The 16,049-nt window shown below is 30.1% G+C and overlaps 1 protein-coding gene across 1 annotated transcript; it reads right to left on the bottom strand.

The window, feature by feature from the left end:
- Positions 1 to 13,110: 13,110 nt before the first annotated feature.
- On the bottom strand, positions 13,111 to 14,855 carry LOC129919214 (mediator of RNA polymerase II transcription subunit 12-like). The gene is made up of 4 exons (XM_056000070.1): positions 14,656 to 14,855; positions 14,441 to 14,587; positions 13,912 to 14,164; positions 13,111 to 13,859 (listed from the first exon to the last, which is right to left on the bottom strand). Exons 1-4 carry the CDS (start codon positions 14,674 to 14,676, stop codon positions 13,303 to 13,305), a joined length of 978 nt encoding a protein of 325 aa, XP_055856045.1. The 5' UTR covers positions 14,677 to 14,855; the 3' UTR covers positions 13,111 to 13,302.
- Positions 14,856 to 16,049: the final 1,194 nt, after the last annotated feature.

The following is a 16,049-nucleotide window of genomic DNA, read 5'->3' on the forward strand; positions in this document are numbered from 1 at the left end:
ACTTAAAACTAATTCATTATTTTTCCCAACTGTTTTTGATTTGCAGTAAAAATTTTATTTTTAGTGCAAATATTTTTGGTAGTAATAAATACACAGACTGGTTTTTGGAAATAATTTTTTTGGATCAAAAATAAAGGTAGGTAGGTTTCTGTCATATACAATAGTTAAAAAAGTTTAATTTTCTCAAAAACGATTTTGATTACAAAATTCAAGTTGTATTTTTTAGACGAGGTCTATGTTTTAATGAAAAAAGAACCGTTTCTTAAAAATCTGTCTATCTCTCAAATAACTGTTTCAATTTCAACAAATTTTTATAAGAAAAAACATAAATATAAATAAAAAAAAAATGGAAATAAAAAATAATTTATGGATTTTCAAAAAAAAGTTGAAATTTTTTTTGTTTAATACAATTTGAAATTTTCGGTTTTCAATTAGATTGAGCCTATTTTTGATTTATAAATCGCCTTCGTTTTAAGCGACTGTTAATACTGTTAGGTACTACATCCGGTTTTTGGTACGAGTGAGTCTATTTCATTCGATATCATGACTTTGGTTCAGAACTTACAAATGCATACTTTCAGAAGATGATCGTATTGAAGATAATAGCAGAGATGGCCCAATATTGCCAAATAACAAATATTCTACCAGAAGAACGTCCATTCAAATTATCATTCGATTTTCTTTGCTAACAAACATTATTTATTAAGCAAAGATTCAAATTACACACTGCCTTCGATTTATTTATCAATTCGCACTTTTGTATTACTGCAACTTTAAGATCAAGATATGTCTGCAATCTTGAACGAAAATGAAACCCCACTGGGTGTCACAAAAATCCATATCCGCAGGCTACAATCTGGCACATTCATTTAGCTCATAATCTACGCACCTCTCCAAAGTGGAACTATGAATTAAGAAATCAACATGAAATCTGACTTTATGTCCACCTCTAAACTCCGAACAGGGATCATCAAAATAAATCTTCCAAAAAGTCCAAACACAGAAAACGACTATTTATACGATTCAAAATGGCTTGAAGACTGCACCTGTCCGTGAAGTTGAACAAAGACCAAAAGTCTCCATTGTCCCCAGTATTTCCTTTTGGGGCCCGACCGACACCAAGTCACCATCATCATCGTCATCAGCAACGAGCGGTCGGTCTTCCATGTTTTTGATTTTTATCTTCAAACAAATCAAAGCGATTGTGATTAGGTTAGAGATGCATCATTACATAGTTCGTCGCTTGTGGAGACCTCACTTGGCCGGCCAGTTGATGGCTTTCAAGTCGGCTTTCTTGTTTTATTGAGGCAATCTCTATAAGTTCGAACCGAACTGCATTTTGAATTATTAGCATCGTCTCGTCTTCTTCTATTTCGAATCTCAGTGAATGATGGAATCAGGGACGCCAGCAAAATATGAGGCAAGTATTTGTGGCAGATTCTCGTTTAATGAAACCATCCAAAGCTCTCTAGGAATATTATATGAACTATGATGTCAGGGACTATTGTCGGTTTTTAGCTTTTCTTCTATGAAGACATAATTGATGTTCTGTCGCAATAATTACGATTCCGAGGCAAGTCAATGCGCTAGAGAATTCTCAATTCCAGCACTCAACGCCTGTTGCGCGACTGTCCGATTAAATTAATTTTTTCTAATTGAAAAACTGGTGTGGTGAGTGGATTTAACTTCTTGAAGTCGAAGTCTTTTTGAGAGGAGGTACATAAACTTGTAGCGATGATGGCCGGGTGAATCCTATTAGATGATGAATGATGCAATGAAACGTTTTTGTGATTGAATTTTTTTTGCGCATGCAAATGCAATATGGGTATAGAGAGTGGCTAGACAGTTGGTGATCGAACAGGTGTCAGAGTTTGTAACACGTTAATAGTTGGCTAGACAATAGTCGACCTCACACTTGAAAATCAATTACAGTGGCAAAAGTGTGGTTAAAATGTATGAGTTTATACTTCTGCAATCAATCTGAGTTTCCAGTATTCGCAATGAGGAATTGCATTGAGAAATGTTTAGAAGTTTGAAGGTGTTTTGTGTTGAGGTAATGATCAAATAGTTTTGTGATGGATTTGTGTCAGATGTTGCAATTGGTAACAGGTTAAGAATGTTTTTAATATTTTTTTAAGTGTAGATAACAATAACACGATTTTTGTATACCTATAGCTCTTTCAGTAACTCGATTTTTTTAACCAGATGCGAAAATACACAAGTATAGTGCATTTATTTTAAGTTAAGAATCAAATTTAATGTCTTTTCGTCAACTGTTAACGTTTTTGGGTAACACTCATAAAGTGAATTGTGCAATTGCAAAGAGATTGCCAGATCGCATTCTTCTTCTATTATGAGTGCATTAATTTGGGAACACTCAGCATTTTTTTTCATGCTTATCCTTGCGAAAATCTGGTATATAGCTCATCTGAAACATTGCAAACATGGCTCTGCGATTTCTCTAATACTATTCCAAATCATCCCAAATCATGTTACTGCTTCGAGTTATTTACATAAAAGTCGTCTTACAGCATTAAGGAACTGGCGAGACTTCTTAATCCTGAAGCAAATTACGAAAAATGCAGTTTTTTAATTTCAAAAAATCTGTACCTAATCTGGTTTATTTTGACTTGTTAAAATAGGGCTTTCAAACATGTGAATTTTTTAGATTTTTGAGGAAACAAAACAAGCTGTTTAGCACTTGTTCCGAAGTTGTACAACTATAAGAAAAGTCAAATATCTACGTAATTAAAAGCCAATATCCAGTATTTCATGGCTAGATAAGCTACTTGAAAAAGTGGTTTCGAAAAGATTATAAAAACATTTGTTTAAGGAAATATAAGCTTCTGGAAAAGGACCAGTTTGGATTCCGAAAAAATAAGGATATGAACTGATTTCTTGGATACATCACAAATAAGTTAGGTAACAATATTACAAGTCTGGATAAAAACCACAACCCAATAGTGGTATATATTAACTTTTAAACAGACTTCAAAACCCTAAGTCACAAAAATATTCTAAAACAGTTGAAAAAATGTTGGAGAACGTGGTTATTTGCTGAATTAGTTTGAAAAATTTCTTGAAGAAAGAAAGTTCAAAGTAATTGATGGAAAATATAGCACAGAAGAAGAATTATCAAAATTTATTCAATCAGTAAAAAGTTATGAGGTAAAAAAAAAAAAAACAGATGAATTGAAAAACCTCCTCCTTTTTGGAAGCCGGTTGAAAAAAATTTGCATTAAAAAAAATTGTATTGCAACTGAAAAATATTTCCATTAAAAAAAATTTTTGTTGCAAATAAAAAAAGAAAATTGTTTATATTTATATTTACAATACAAATTTTATTTTCAATGCAAATATTTTTCAGTTGCAATAAAATTTTTTTTTAATGCAAATTTTTTTATTTGCAATAAATATTTTTTATTAATTTTTTAATGGAAAACAAATGCATTGAAAATAAAATGCACGACTGGGTCGCACGTAGGCTTGCTCTTGTAGTTCAAAGTATTTTTATCCTAAATATCTATTGGAAATTTAAGATTTTATTTAGTGTGGAGAAAAAAAAAAAACGAAAGTTAAAAAAATTAAATTTTGAAAATTTTATTTCAAAAACTTTTAAAAAAAAATTTTTTTTTTTACATTTTACACTTCAAAATTATGTCTGTAAATTTTGAATAAAATTGACTTTGATGAAATACATACATATATGAACTTAAAAAATATATCAATTTTTGCAAAACGGCAACGCCATATTTCCGTTCTCCAAATTTTTTGAGAAAAACTAAAAACGCAGATTTGTTAGAATCAATAAGGGTATAAAGTACACCAAATTTAATCAAAATCATTTCGAGAAAATTGCAATACCTCGAAAACGTTATATGAGAGATATGCGTTAAATATATACATATTAAAAAAATAAAAAAAAAATGAGTCTATGGAATTACGTAAGAATCATCTGTACCATGTTTCAAGTAAATCCATCCATCCGTTTAGGCCCTAGCTAGATGTACAGGTGGACGCACAGACGCCGAGCACAGACAGCCAAGTATTCTATCTTGCAAACTTGAACACTGAAACTTAGTTGGACTTAGAGAAAAAAAAATCGTGCTGGCAAAGCCCTTACTGACTTAACTGTTTATAAAGAACTGTTTATAAAAAGAGGCTTGTTAGGCAAACAGTCAGCAAAATAAATATGTGTCACTGAATTCAGCAACAAGTTCTACAATAGTTGAGATATTATAAACTTAAATAGTGACTTGAGGAATGTTCGGCTTCTTTTCATCCTCAATCTACTGAAGAAATCTTCTGTTAAGGTTATATCCCTCCCCCCTCCTTTTTTCTATAATCTTGACGTGACTTCTAATACAAATTTCGAGCTTCAAAATAGACTTTGTATAACTCGTACCTTGCCTTATTTTATTTAACTTTTTTATAGCAGACAAAAGACAAAATCCTTTTCAAAGTTCAACCAATACCACTCCTATGGAATCAACCTAAGCACTAATTAACTTTAAATGTTGTTCCCTTAAAGCGATTTAACAAACCAAAAGTCGTTCAGCAGCTATAAATAAATTTTCATTTTGCAACTAAAACTAAAGCCGTTCCTCAAAATCCTGTAAATCTAAACAAAAATCAATCTTTAAATTTACCTATAAACTATCTTTTAAAACGCAAATTATATAAAGTCAGCTCTATGACTTTGTAGCATCATCATTCACCATCACCTTCATCTCCATCATTATGATGTCTTCTCGTCATGACAATAATTTGCACCTTCAATCTTATAAAAAAAACTTGGTCAAATCGTTTGTTTTCATTTTATTTATTTTTCTCTAAATTACTTCGGTGACTTTTAGTAATTCATCGTTTCAATACATAAAAATCATCGAACAGGCCCATCTGGCTTAAAAATAAAAAAAAACAAACTCTAACCTATCGCGAATTTTACGTGCAATAGCAATAACTCACTAAAGTGTATCTGTAAATCTTTCAATTCGAATCCCAAATTCTAGTGATTTTACACGGACGCCTTAAAAGTTTAATTCCCGCCATAAAAAATACAAAAAAAAAACTCTTAAAATAGTAAAAAGAAGATTCAAATAGTGTACAATCATTTCATGCCAACAGACAATAACTTATATTTTATACTTGCAAGCCAGTTAAATGCAGTAAACTAACATCGCACCATTGTGATGGCAGCGCATAGTAGTGGCGGCATCTTCGTCGTCGTCATTGTAAATAGTTTGTGCCACAAATAACAAAGTCAGGCTTGGACGCGATGTACCATGGTTATAAAAACACAGAAGCTATAGACTATTTGAATGGAGATGAAGACGTGCACTGTGCTAAGCTGTGCTACATCATATGTGATATGCGCCCGTAGCGCATCCCATTCATGATGTTAGAGCCATCTGCTTACATAATGCTGCATCAGTACGAGTACCAGCAACCAGCACCACGCAAGTTCACCCAGGTTTTTGTGATCGACTTTTACTTTGAAAATTCCACACGCTTCCATGGTGGCATGTGAATGTGCGCCAGAAATGAAGGTCACTACGGTCAATGTGAAGGTGGATTTTACCAGTTTACATAGTTTACATTAGAATACATTTTTATTTATTGACAAATTTCTTGAAAAATTGATCTTTCGGAATTAAGGAATCAGATACGAAAATTCAATATCTCTATGAGATATGCTATTACCCTAGGCAACATTTTAAAAATCGATATAAAACGTATTAAGTATTCAACAGAAAATCTGCTGAAATTGAACATTTAAATTATTGTTTTTTTTTTTTTTATAAGTCTTCTTCTTACCATTTGTTGTTATGGAATCATTTGTATAAGCTCATTTGCTTCGAAATTGATATTTGGAAAAGCTTATTACTCATTTTTTCGATTTTTGTCAAACACCAATTTACTCTGTGAAGAGAAGGTTTAGGTAACTTTTTGCAAAATATTTAGTTTGTCCTAACTTTTCCTTATATGAAGGCTCTGACATATTTTTTTACCAAATTCTTATTCAATCTAGAAGTATCAAAATTCCTTGTCATCGCAATAATTATCTTAATTTATAGCTTCTATAAGCTTCCTCTAACATTTTTCTAAGAAACGGATTTCTTACAGAAGCTAGGTACAATTTTGTCAACAGCTTCGTTAAATTGTTTTTAGAAGTGTATAAAGAAATCTTACGAATTTATTACTGATATATTTCAAAGCTTTTCAAAGCTAATTTTACATCAGTATCAAAATTATTTGTCGAATATTTTCAAACAGATTAAGTTTAAAACTTCGACTTGTTGATGTCAAATTTATCGATAGTATATAATATATATGTAATTGGAAGCTTTTAACGTAGCATTCTAAAAGTTTGTATTTAAAATATGTACCTAGTTTGGAATTTGTCAATAAAATGTCCATTAATGAATAATCACACGACTTATGTCCCCTTATTTCAAATATGTGTTCTTAATTTAGGCTTTTTTTGCCTTTTTTGCTTCTTTTTTTGCACATTTTTAAGTAAGTTTAAATTTTTACAAATCAAAAAAGCATCAAATTCTGTTCATGCCAGTTGAGATTATTTCCCCTAAAAATATGACCATAACATAATCTAAAGAAAACAAGTTTGCTTACCACTAAATACCTTATACAAAAAGAAATCTGGAAGACAGGTACTTTTCTATTTTTAATGAAATTTCTTATTTTTATTTCTCCTTCTTCTTATACAAATTTTTAATTAAAAAAAAAAAAAAAAATTTAGAAGGCTCGTTAAAAACAGCCAATTTTGAGAGACTGTAAATGCACCTACTTTATTTTTAACTCATTTTTTTATTTGCCATTATTATTTTTGCCATTATTAAAAATAAGTCAAATAAAGTTCTACTTTACTAGAAAAAATATTTGTTGGACCTTTATTAATGGTACCTGCCATAGAACCGTTATCTTAATTTTTAACTTTCTCGTAAGCCACTTGACTTGACCAATTTAAACGAAAATTCTTGTACTTACTCGTTTAGAAGCCTTAAATCAAAACCTAAGAAAATATTTCGAAAAAGCCAATGGATTTTTAAAAAGTACCTATTTCAATTTTTTTTCGAAAATCATTTTTTAAAACGGATCAATATAACTCTTTGAAATTTTGTGTAAATATTTGAAAAAAAAATTCTAATTTCTTTAAAACGGTATGCCAATTTTTTTTTAAGAAAAAATTTCGAAATTTTTTATAGGATAAAATTATTTCAAAGAAAAAAAAAAAAAATGGTTCCAACAGTTAAAAAAAAATCAAAAATTCTTTGTTATGTAAAAAATCAAATCCGGTATACTTCATTTAGAAATTAAAACAATTTCAGAAAGTGTTTTTGTAATTTTAAAATAAACTTTTAATGCTTTTTTTAAAGATTTTTTATAAAACTTATGAATAAACTAAAATTATTCCTATGATAAAATTTAAAAGAGCCTTAAAATTCTAAGCATCTTTGACTTAAGAGTAAGCACGTGTGACCAAGCCGTGCCTTTTATTTTCAAATGTTACCGTTTATTCTCTATTTTTATAGAATATCAACGAAAATGAAGTAGTTAAAAAGTTCAATATTTTTTTCTTGGCGACATCAATTCCAAAAACTTATTCCCAAAAACATGGAAGTTATAAACGTCGATAGTTTTAAATCGGGTATACTAGTTTTTGCTCAAGTAGAAGGGTCTTTCAGCTCATTCAGCTCAACCAGCTAAATTCTTAAATTTAATAATCTTTTTTATCAATAAAACAAAACTGGGTTTATGGTTTTTCTAATAGTTCCTATGGCTATAACTGAACGAAATTGAAATGGGATCACATTGCAGCCACCAGCTTTCCAATACAAAAAGAATTATCAAAATTGGTTCACTCAATCCAAAGTTATGAGGTAACATACATAAAAAAAAAACAAACAAAAAAATACAGGCGAATTAAATGCCTCCTCCTTTTTGGAAGTCGGTAAAAAGAGTCGAAAGTGTGTGGTACTGAATGAAGAACAAAATTTTGATACTTAGGAAAATCAATTTGATTTTACTTTTCATAATAATTTTTCGTCGAGAATAAAAATTTTAAAATGAAAGTCGAACCACGTTATTTTAAAATGGTTTTAAAGTTGTCATAATAAAAATTTAATTTTGCTACTTTTTAGCACCATTAAGTTCCTTGCGTAACTAATTGTCTGCTTTACCAACAACAAAATTGCCACGAAAGTCCATTTAAAATTTAACATATGGCGAGCAAGAAATCAAAATTCTACTCCATTTTATAATTTCGATTTCGAAAAAAAAACTTTACATAATGGCGAAATCCCTTTTTGTAGCAAACCAAGAAGTTTCATTCTTCGCACTCATCATTTGGCACATAATTTAGTGCACGATTTGTTTTGGCGAAATATGTAGGTAAGCCAAAGAGGTCATCACTGACTGTGGCTGCCTTTGCAAATAGCTTTTGTCTATAATAAAATAAAAAAAAGCCAAAAAGATGGTCTCTCTTAAATAAATGAAGGCGTATAAAATTGGTTCACGTTTGTTTCATATATCCATTTTTTGCATAAGAGGTCGCCTCGCAAATATGTGACCTATCGCACTTGCCATCTGATCTTCTTATAACTCTCACGTAAAGTTTATATACTATGTTTGTTTTTATAGGCTAAACAAAACTATATCTAGTATAGCTTTGTAACTCATTCATGATGTTAACATTTTGCTTGCATGACATTAAATCACGGTGGCGGTATAAAAATCTACATAAAAACGAAAAGCACATGGACATGGGCACATGCAGCAGTGAGTTTTCATTTTCATCTCTAAGCAAGCATCGTTGTTATAGTGTTCTATCAAATAAGATTCAGAGATTGTCTATGTTTTTTTTTTTTGTTGGTATAACTCGAATGACTCTAAGAGGAATGGCAATCAGTGATTTTTTCTTCTGCAAATGGTCTTTTTTTTTTAAGCATCTTATAGTTTTTATTTGTTGTTGGGATGTTTTTTTTTTCAAATGGTACAAAGGTGTGGGATCTCCAGTGGCTCGTTATTTATTGAACTTTTCTTTGGCACGTTAATGAGAAGCACTCTTTGACTTAATGGACGAAGCCACTGTCATCGTTCGTTAGCTTGCTATTGTGGAGGTGGCGGTGGTAGCGGATGGCAGGTGGATTTAAATAAAATGCAAATGAATTGAGGTGTTAATTTGACAATTACATGGTTATTGGTGGGGGTTATGGTCGAAAAGTTATTAATTTGTTTGGTCATTTATTAGTTTTATAGACAATTAACAACTGATGAGATTTATTGTCATTTGACAGCATAGCTTCATTTATACGACTTTGGAATTAATTTTTGAAGGAAAAGAATTCTGAGGTCTGGCTTGGTCACTATTCATCTTTATCGGATGATTCTTTCGAAAAGATTTTAGGTCTTCATGGAAAGCTTAAAAACTAACCTTTTTTCATTATCAATGCGTTCTTGAAAAGGACAATTAAGGAAATTGAACTCTTCAAAAAAAGGAGACATTTTTCCCAAAGAATATCCATTTTATAGGTCTTAAAAATATTTGAACAATTTGGTGCCACTTAAAATAACAAAACCTATCGTTTGCCACCTGAGATCTCACTTCCCACTTTCATAATCCCTAGAGAAACAAAAAAGAAGAACAAAGTGAAAGGAAAATGCGGTTATGGCACCTAGTTGCTACCATCACCATCACTTTTGGCCGATTGATCGTCTGTAATTCCTTGATTTTTAAATAAAATGGTTCGATAACGAATCGAATTCCAATATTGCTCAAATTGCTCAACTATACTAAATCCAAACTACCGAAAAGCTACTCTATAACATTTATCAATATACATCCAACTATTTGTAGATCATCACCATTACCATGGTTTAACTTTTTTTTGCAATATCAAAACTATGAAGAAATACAAAAGACAAAGTGTTACTATTACAATCGGCATTCGGTCATGCTTGATGGGCTAGCTAGCTAGTAGATGATTGTGGACTCGATTTTGGATTTTATACGAGATCAAAAGGAATTTGCTCTGTTGACCTTTAAATCAGATATGGCATTGTAAACATTTTTTGTTTTCAATTTTATTTGTATAGATTTGCAACAAAGTTGAGTAAATATTTGCAACAAGTTGGGAATAAAGTTTGACTTTTGTTTGAAGTTCCTAAAAGTATTTAATAAAACGTTACAAAAGCTATTAATGAAAAGCTTGTAAGCTTTAATCTTTGTTGTTGATTCCTTTAGGCTTATATTTTAAAGCTTTGAGAATATATAGTTGCGATTTTAGGGGCCGTTCAAAGTTCAAGTAAAGCTATTTTTGAAAGCCTGTTTTCACCAATAAAATGTTGTCTAACTTAAAAAAAAAAGACACAATGACTTCGATTGGTATTATTTTAAAAAACATAGCAAAAACTCTTATACGTGCTGAGGTAGATATTAAAAATCTATTTTTATATCCGAAATTTTTTTAATTTTATAAAACAGTAATAAAATCATTAAATCGTTCTTCAATGACATTTTGTATGTTTTTTTTTTTGTTTGTTGTTTAGTTTGTTGTATTTATTGCTCCTTTTAGAACTGAAATTAAGAAAACCCTCATTTTTCTGAAATGTAAAAAAGTTAATAAATAAATGTAATATTATTTTTTGATTATTTTCAAATATATCAAGTGCGAACGACAAATTATTTCAGTTCCTTGAAAAAATAAAACCCAATCGCAATCAGTTAAAATACTGCAGGATTTTACAAATTTAAATTGATTGACAAAGAAGTTAAATCGTCACATACAGACATGCTCTTTTCCAACTCATAACCTCATGAAACTGATATCACTCATTTTGAAACTGGCAAAGTTTAATATCTAATTATTAACATACTTCAAATCGGAGCAAACGGCAATGTTATATGGAATTTTCCACTTTCCCCCTCACAAATTTTTTGTACTCGGAGGTTAACTTACTCTAGATTCGTTTTTTTTTATACAAAATTGATTTTTTAAAATGTTTTAAATGTGTTAAAGTCGGAATTAAAATTATTTATTTGGTAATGAAAGTAAATGTTCAGCTCTATGTTGCACGTACTTGCTCTTATATTAAAAGTTGCCTCAAATGATAAAGTTTCATAAAAACTCATAGGACTCTTTTGATTTAATTTTATAAGAAGTTTCATTAAAACTTGAAAATGATAGCTTCTTAAGCCAACAACTTCGAAATTTTCTTTGAGAGTTTTCAAATGATTTAAACTAACAAAATATTGAAGAAAACCCTATCAGAATAGGCTCGAAGTTGTTGTTTTCAAAAGCCAATATTTTGGGTTCTATTGGTTGGATATCCAAGATAAAGATATTCATTATCAGGGAAAATGACAAAGCATCATATTTTGCACTTAAAATACACATTAAATTTTTAACATTGAGACAATCTATATAAAGTGTTAAATGGAAAAATGCATTTTATCCGTTTGTGAAGTGCTTCAGAAGGACAAAATTTCTGCACAATGTATGTAAGAATTTGATGCATAAAAAAATAACAAATTCAGTCCTGGCCGCGGAACGTCCACATTCCATACAAATTTGCCCATTCTCCTTTGTTTTGAAAATTAGAAAAACATCTCTTTAAGTAGTTTTGACCTCCAAACGAAGTAGATATGCCATAAAATCTCTTGTACGACAAAAATTTTTTAGAAATTTGTTTTTAAAACCCTTAGAACCATTTTTTTCTAAGTGTACGAAAATTTATTACCTTATTTGTTTTGCTTCTTTTTAATAAGTTCAACACAAAAACAAATAAATAATATGTATAAAAATGTTCAATTAATAAAAAAAATGGTATGGAATAAAAAATCGAGAAATGTAAACGAATTTCCAAAAACAAAAAAAAAACATTCTTTTACAAAAAAAAAAAGTTCAATTTTTTTTTATAATAGATAGTCGCATTATGAAATGACGCTTAAAAAATTATGAATGAACAGAATATCAGGTTTACAGGTTTATTTTTCAATAAATAATTTTGTAATAAAGAATCTTATAAACCGAATTTTGTCAATAACGGAATAATGACTAGAATCCAAAAAAAAATTGAATCATTCTATATTAAAATCAGTAATGGATAAATTTTTTCAACAATGATACGTTATTTACGTTCGTAAATTCCTTTTCAAAAATATATTTGGTGCATTTATTATTTTACTAGGTACGAAAAAATCATCGTTTTTTCTCTATTACCAGTTTTAAGACCAAGTCTTAAATATGAAATCATGACTTTCATCAAGAGAATACAGCAATTCAAATCAGATAGTAGTATTTCAAATGATTTCGGCGAACCCCACATGCGGAGCCGTAGTGTGAAGCAGTAAAGTGGGAGAGTTGTGACCCCATCCGAGATCATGACTATCGTCGATAATGGAGAAGAAGAAGTATTTCAAATGATTTCATGCCTAAAAATATAAGTTTTATGAAGTTGATCTTATACTTCTGCAAGACTGAAAAAAACTATTTTGTGTATATATATTAGTGACCGATAAATTGACTTCATAATTTTTCCCATAAAATTTTACAATGTACTAGTATTAATTATTTTATCCTAAACTGGATTTCAACATTTTAAAATCCTTGAGTCAAAATAAAAAATTTTAAAGACAAATCAGACTTCTTTTTGTTCATCCAAATTCCAAAGTATGTAAAACTGGATAGAAATCATTCATCTTTGGCGAATTCAAAAATAAATAAAAACTCCTAATTTTCTACTTGGTTCTCTTAAATTTATGCCAGAACTTAAAATATCGCAAAAATGTTGATATATTTAATGAATAAGACCTTAAAAAGATTTTCCTTACTTTAATTTTTTTTTTTCTCACTCACGTTTCCTAATCGATTTGCTTCTGCGGCATTTCCTTGCAAAAAAACACATTTTTTTAAAGATCCAATTTACTAGCATTTGGATGATTATAAATAAATCTTTAATAGTCCTAGAATTAAATCATTTCACTGATAGCTAAATATCGACAAAAGGGACATAAAAATAAAATATAAGAAATTGCTGTTTGTAACATATTATTTTTATTGATTTTATAAAATTTGACTATTGTATGGTTTGAGTTAGAGTATATGTATGCATTTATGTATGTATGAATAAGAAAATAACTATATATTAGTAAATACCTTTAAGAATAATTTATCTGGTTTACCCTTAAAACTATTATAATAAATGAATATTTTCAAAGGATACATTTATACAATTATTTAGCAGTTCAAGTTGCACCAGGGATTTTTATAAGGATAAATTCTACTCTTTTATAGCAGCAGCAGTAGTAGTTGCTACTGATTTCTTAAATCGACGATACTTATTATATCCATATGGATTAACAATCTGATTTGGACGTCCCTGCAACTGTTGCGTCAATAATTGCTGCTGTTGTTGGTTTTGTTGCTGCTGCTCTTGTTGTTGTTGTTGCTGACGTTGTTGCTGTTGTTGAATATTTTGTTTTTGTTGTTGCTGTTGTAGATTTTGCTGCTGCTGATGTTGTGGTATTGTTGTGGTTCCAGTTTCCTGGAATTGCTGACCAAATGGTCTTTGTTGAAGTTGAGGGAATTGATTATCTGGTTGATATTGTCCAGAATTTTGCTGGTCATATATATTTTTTTGCAATTGCAATGGATTTAATTGTCCTGGACGAAGAGTTTGTTGTCCTTGAAATGGTTGCAGTGGAGTTTGGTAAGGATTGAGATTTGGATTGATATTTTGATTATAAGGTTGAAGACTCGCAATGTACTGTAAGGATTTAGCAATTGCATCTGGAATTGGGGGAGGTGTGGGTATATGAGCACCTTCTGCTCGAAAACCTATAAGGAAAATAAATTCGAAACATTTTCTTACAATCAAACTGTTTCTTACCATTCTCATCAGCAATATATGTTACTCGAATCGGAGTTCCTTCAGGCGATGTATATGAATATGATCCTTGTACCACTTGTGCCTCAAGATCTTTCACTCCTGGATTCTTTATATAACCTTGAGCTTGAGCTGTAGTTCCATCACCCGATGAATATCCATAAGCAAAACTTCCATCATAGTTAATTTCATTCTGATAGGCAGTGATGGGCACAAAACCTTGTGGATTGTATTGTTGATAACCCCTATATGTAGGCTAAAAAATTATGAAAGTTAATCTCATAGCACTTTTCATCATAATTTTAGGAGAAAAAGTAAAAATATTTAAAATTAAGTTCGTTGCTCAACTCTTTTGTTTTGATCATGTATTCAATCTGATTTGATTTTGACGTCATGCGAGGGAAAACAATGACATTGTAGCTTAAAGTTTATTGTTGTTTATGACTTCTGATAAGATATCAAATTGTTTCCGACAAATTGCACATCAAAATTCACGTGGTCGTTGGCACATGTTCGACATGAATTTACTTACCGGTGTCACAATTGGTGGCAGTGGAGTGGGAAATGGTTGTTGTCTCAAAAGTCCTTGTTGCCTTCGATAAGGATTCTGCTGGAATAATGAGTTTTGTTGACTTAAGCATCCACTCACACAAAGCAGTACGACAAGTCCTATCGAGTCCTTTAGAAAATATACAAAAATTCGATGAAATTAATCCTTTTTAAAGGACTTTTGTTGCTTATTCTTACTCGAAACTTAGTTCTTTCCATTAGTTATCCAAATATTTTCACCTAACTTGACAATGCACACGACAACCTCTTAATTCAATCAACCGACTTGCAATGATACAATGCGAGAGAAGATTCAAACTATTTAAGAACTTCCTCAGAGTAGATTTCAACGCACCGAATGCAATGCAAGGTGCAGCGTATCTAATGAGCTGATGAGATAAAACTATTCGTATACGACGAACAACTAATCTTTGTACTATTTGAGATCTTTGTATTTATACAATCAACTAGTTGTAACTGAGTTTAGATATTTTAAGGCACAGCTGTGAAAATTTTCGTTTGTTTTTTTTTGTGTTTTTTTTCCCTCCCGATATTTTGTTCACCATGGTAATGGACTTATGGAGAGCTTCCTGTGAACGCACATCTTAGACTTTTGATCTTTTTTTCTTTTGGTAACAAAAATCTTAAGATTTATAACGTTTTTCTTGTGTTTTAAATCTTATCGGTTGTGTTGTTTTTTTTTATTGACTATTTTGTTCTTCGTTGATGAACTCTACCTTGTACCAAAAGTGATTAGCAGTAGCCTATCTAATAAATCTGTTTATATGTTTCTTCAAGCTTGTTCGTCGAGATGTTTTTTTTTAGTTTGTTAGATGAAATTGAAGTACAAATTCTTGTTGAAAGCCTAGGAATGTAGAAAAGAAGAATAATTTCCAGAGTGCATTTGGGAGTTTTTGAACAAAAGTTGGGGGAGGGAAAAACTAGTGGAAAATGATCTTTAACTAAAATTAGGAAGAGTTATTGTTTTTTTATTGGAATTTGGCAGAAGGACAAATAGAAGGTGCCGCTGATGCATATTAAATTTGAAGATAGTACAAAAAAAGAGAACATCGTACTTGAAGTGATTTTTTCTTATTTAGTTAAAGTTTTATTTTTTTTAAGATAGAAAATGAAATGCCTAACATATTCGTGGTAAAAACATTCTTTCATATACAATTTTGGAAATTTTAATATTAGCTGCATTCCTTTGGGAATATTTTTCTACTGCTTAGTAATTAAAGCTGCTTTGAACTACTTTTAGCATTTGACTTTTTAAATATGAATTTGATTTGCAAAAAGGGAGAACATGGCATAGAAATTATCAATCAAAATTACAAAAGTTTGAAATTTGGTCGCAATATGGTCAATTTTACTAAAGTTTAAAGATAACTTACATAGTAACGAAGAAAAAAATAACAAAAATAATAAAAATTATTTAAATTATTTCTATTTTAAGTGGAGCGATTGAATATAATTCAATTTTAAAGTTCAAGTGACCTCAACTCCAAAATTTAAAATTGAATTATATTCAATCGCTCCACTTAAAATAGAAATAATTTAAATAATTTTTATTATTTTTGTTATTTTTTTCT

This window comes from Episyrphus balteatus, chromosome 1 (genome assembly GCF_945859705.1).
Source record: "Episyrphus balteatus chromosome 1, idEpiBalt1.1, whole genome shotgun sequence".
Lineage (NCBI taxonomy): Eukaryota > Metazoa > Arthropoda > Insecta > Diptera > Syrphidae > Episyrphus > Episyrphus balteatus.

Bases quoted from the DNA above. Each gene is read 5' to 3' on its own strand.
- LOC129919214 (XM_056000070.1), bottom strand. From the start codon at position 14,676: ATGGAAAGAACTAAGTTTCGA. The intron at 14,588-14,655 runs GTAAGAATAAGC...TATTTTCTAAAG, and splicing joins TGGAAAGAACTAAGTTTCGA to GACTCGATAGGACTTGTCGT. The intron at 14,165-14,440 runs GTAAGTAAATTC...ATAATTTTTTAG, and splicing joins TGCCACCAATTGTGACACCG to CCTACATATAGGGGTTATCA.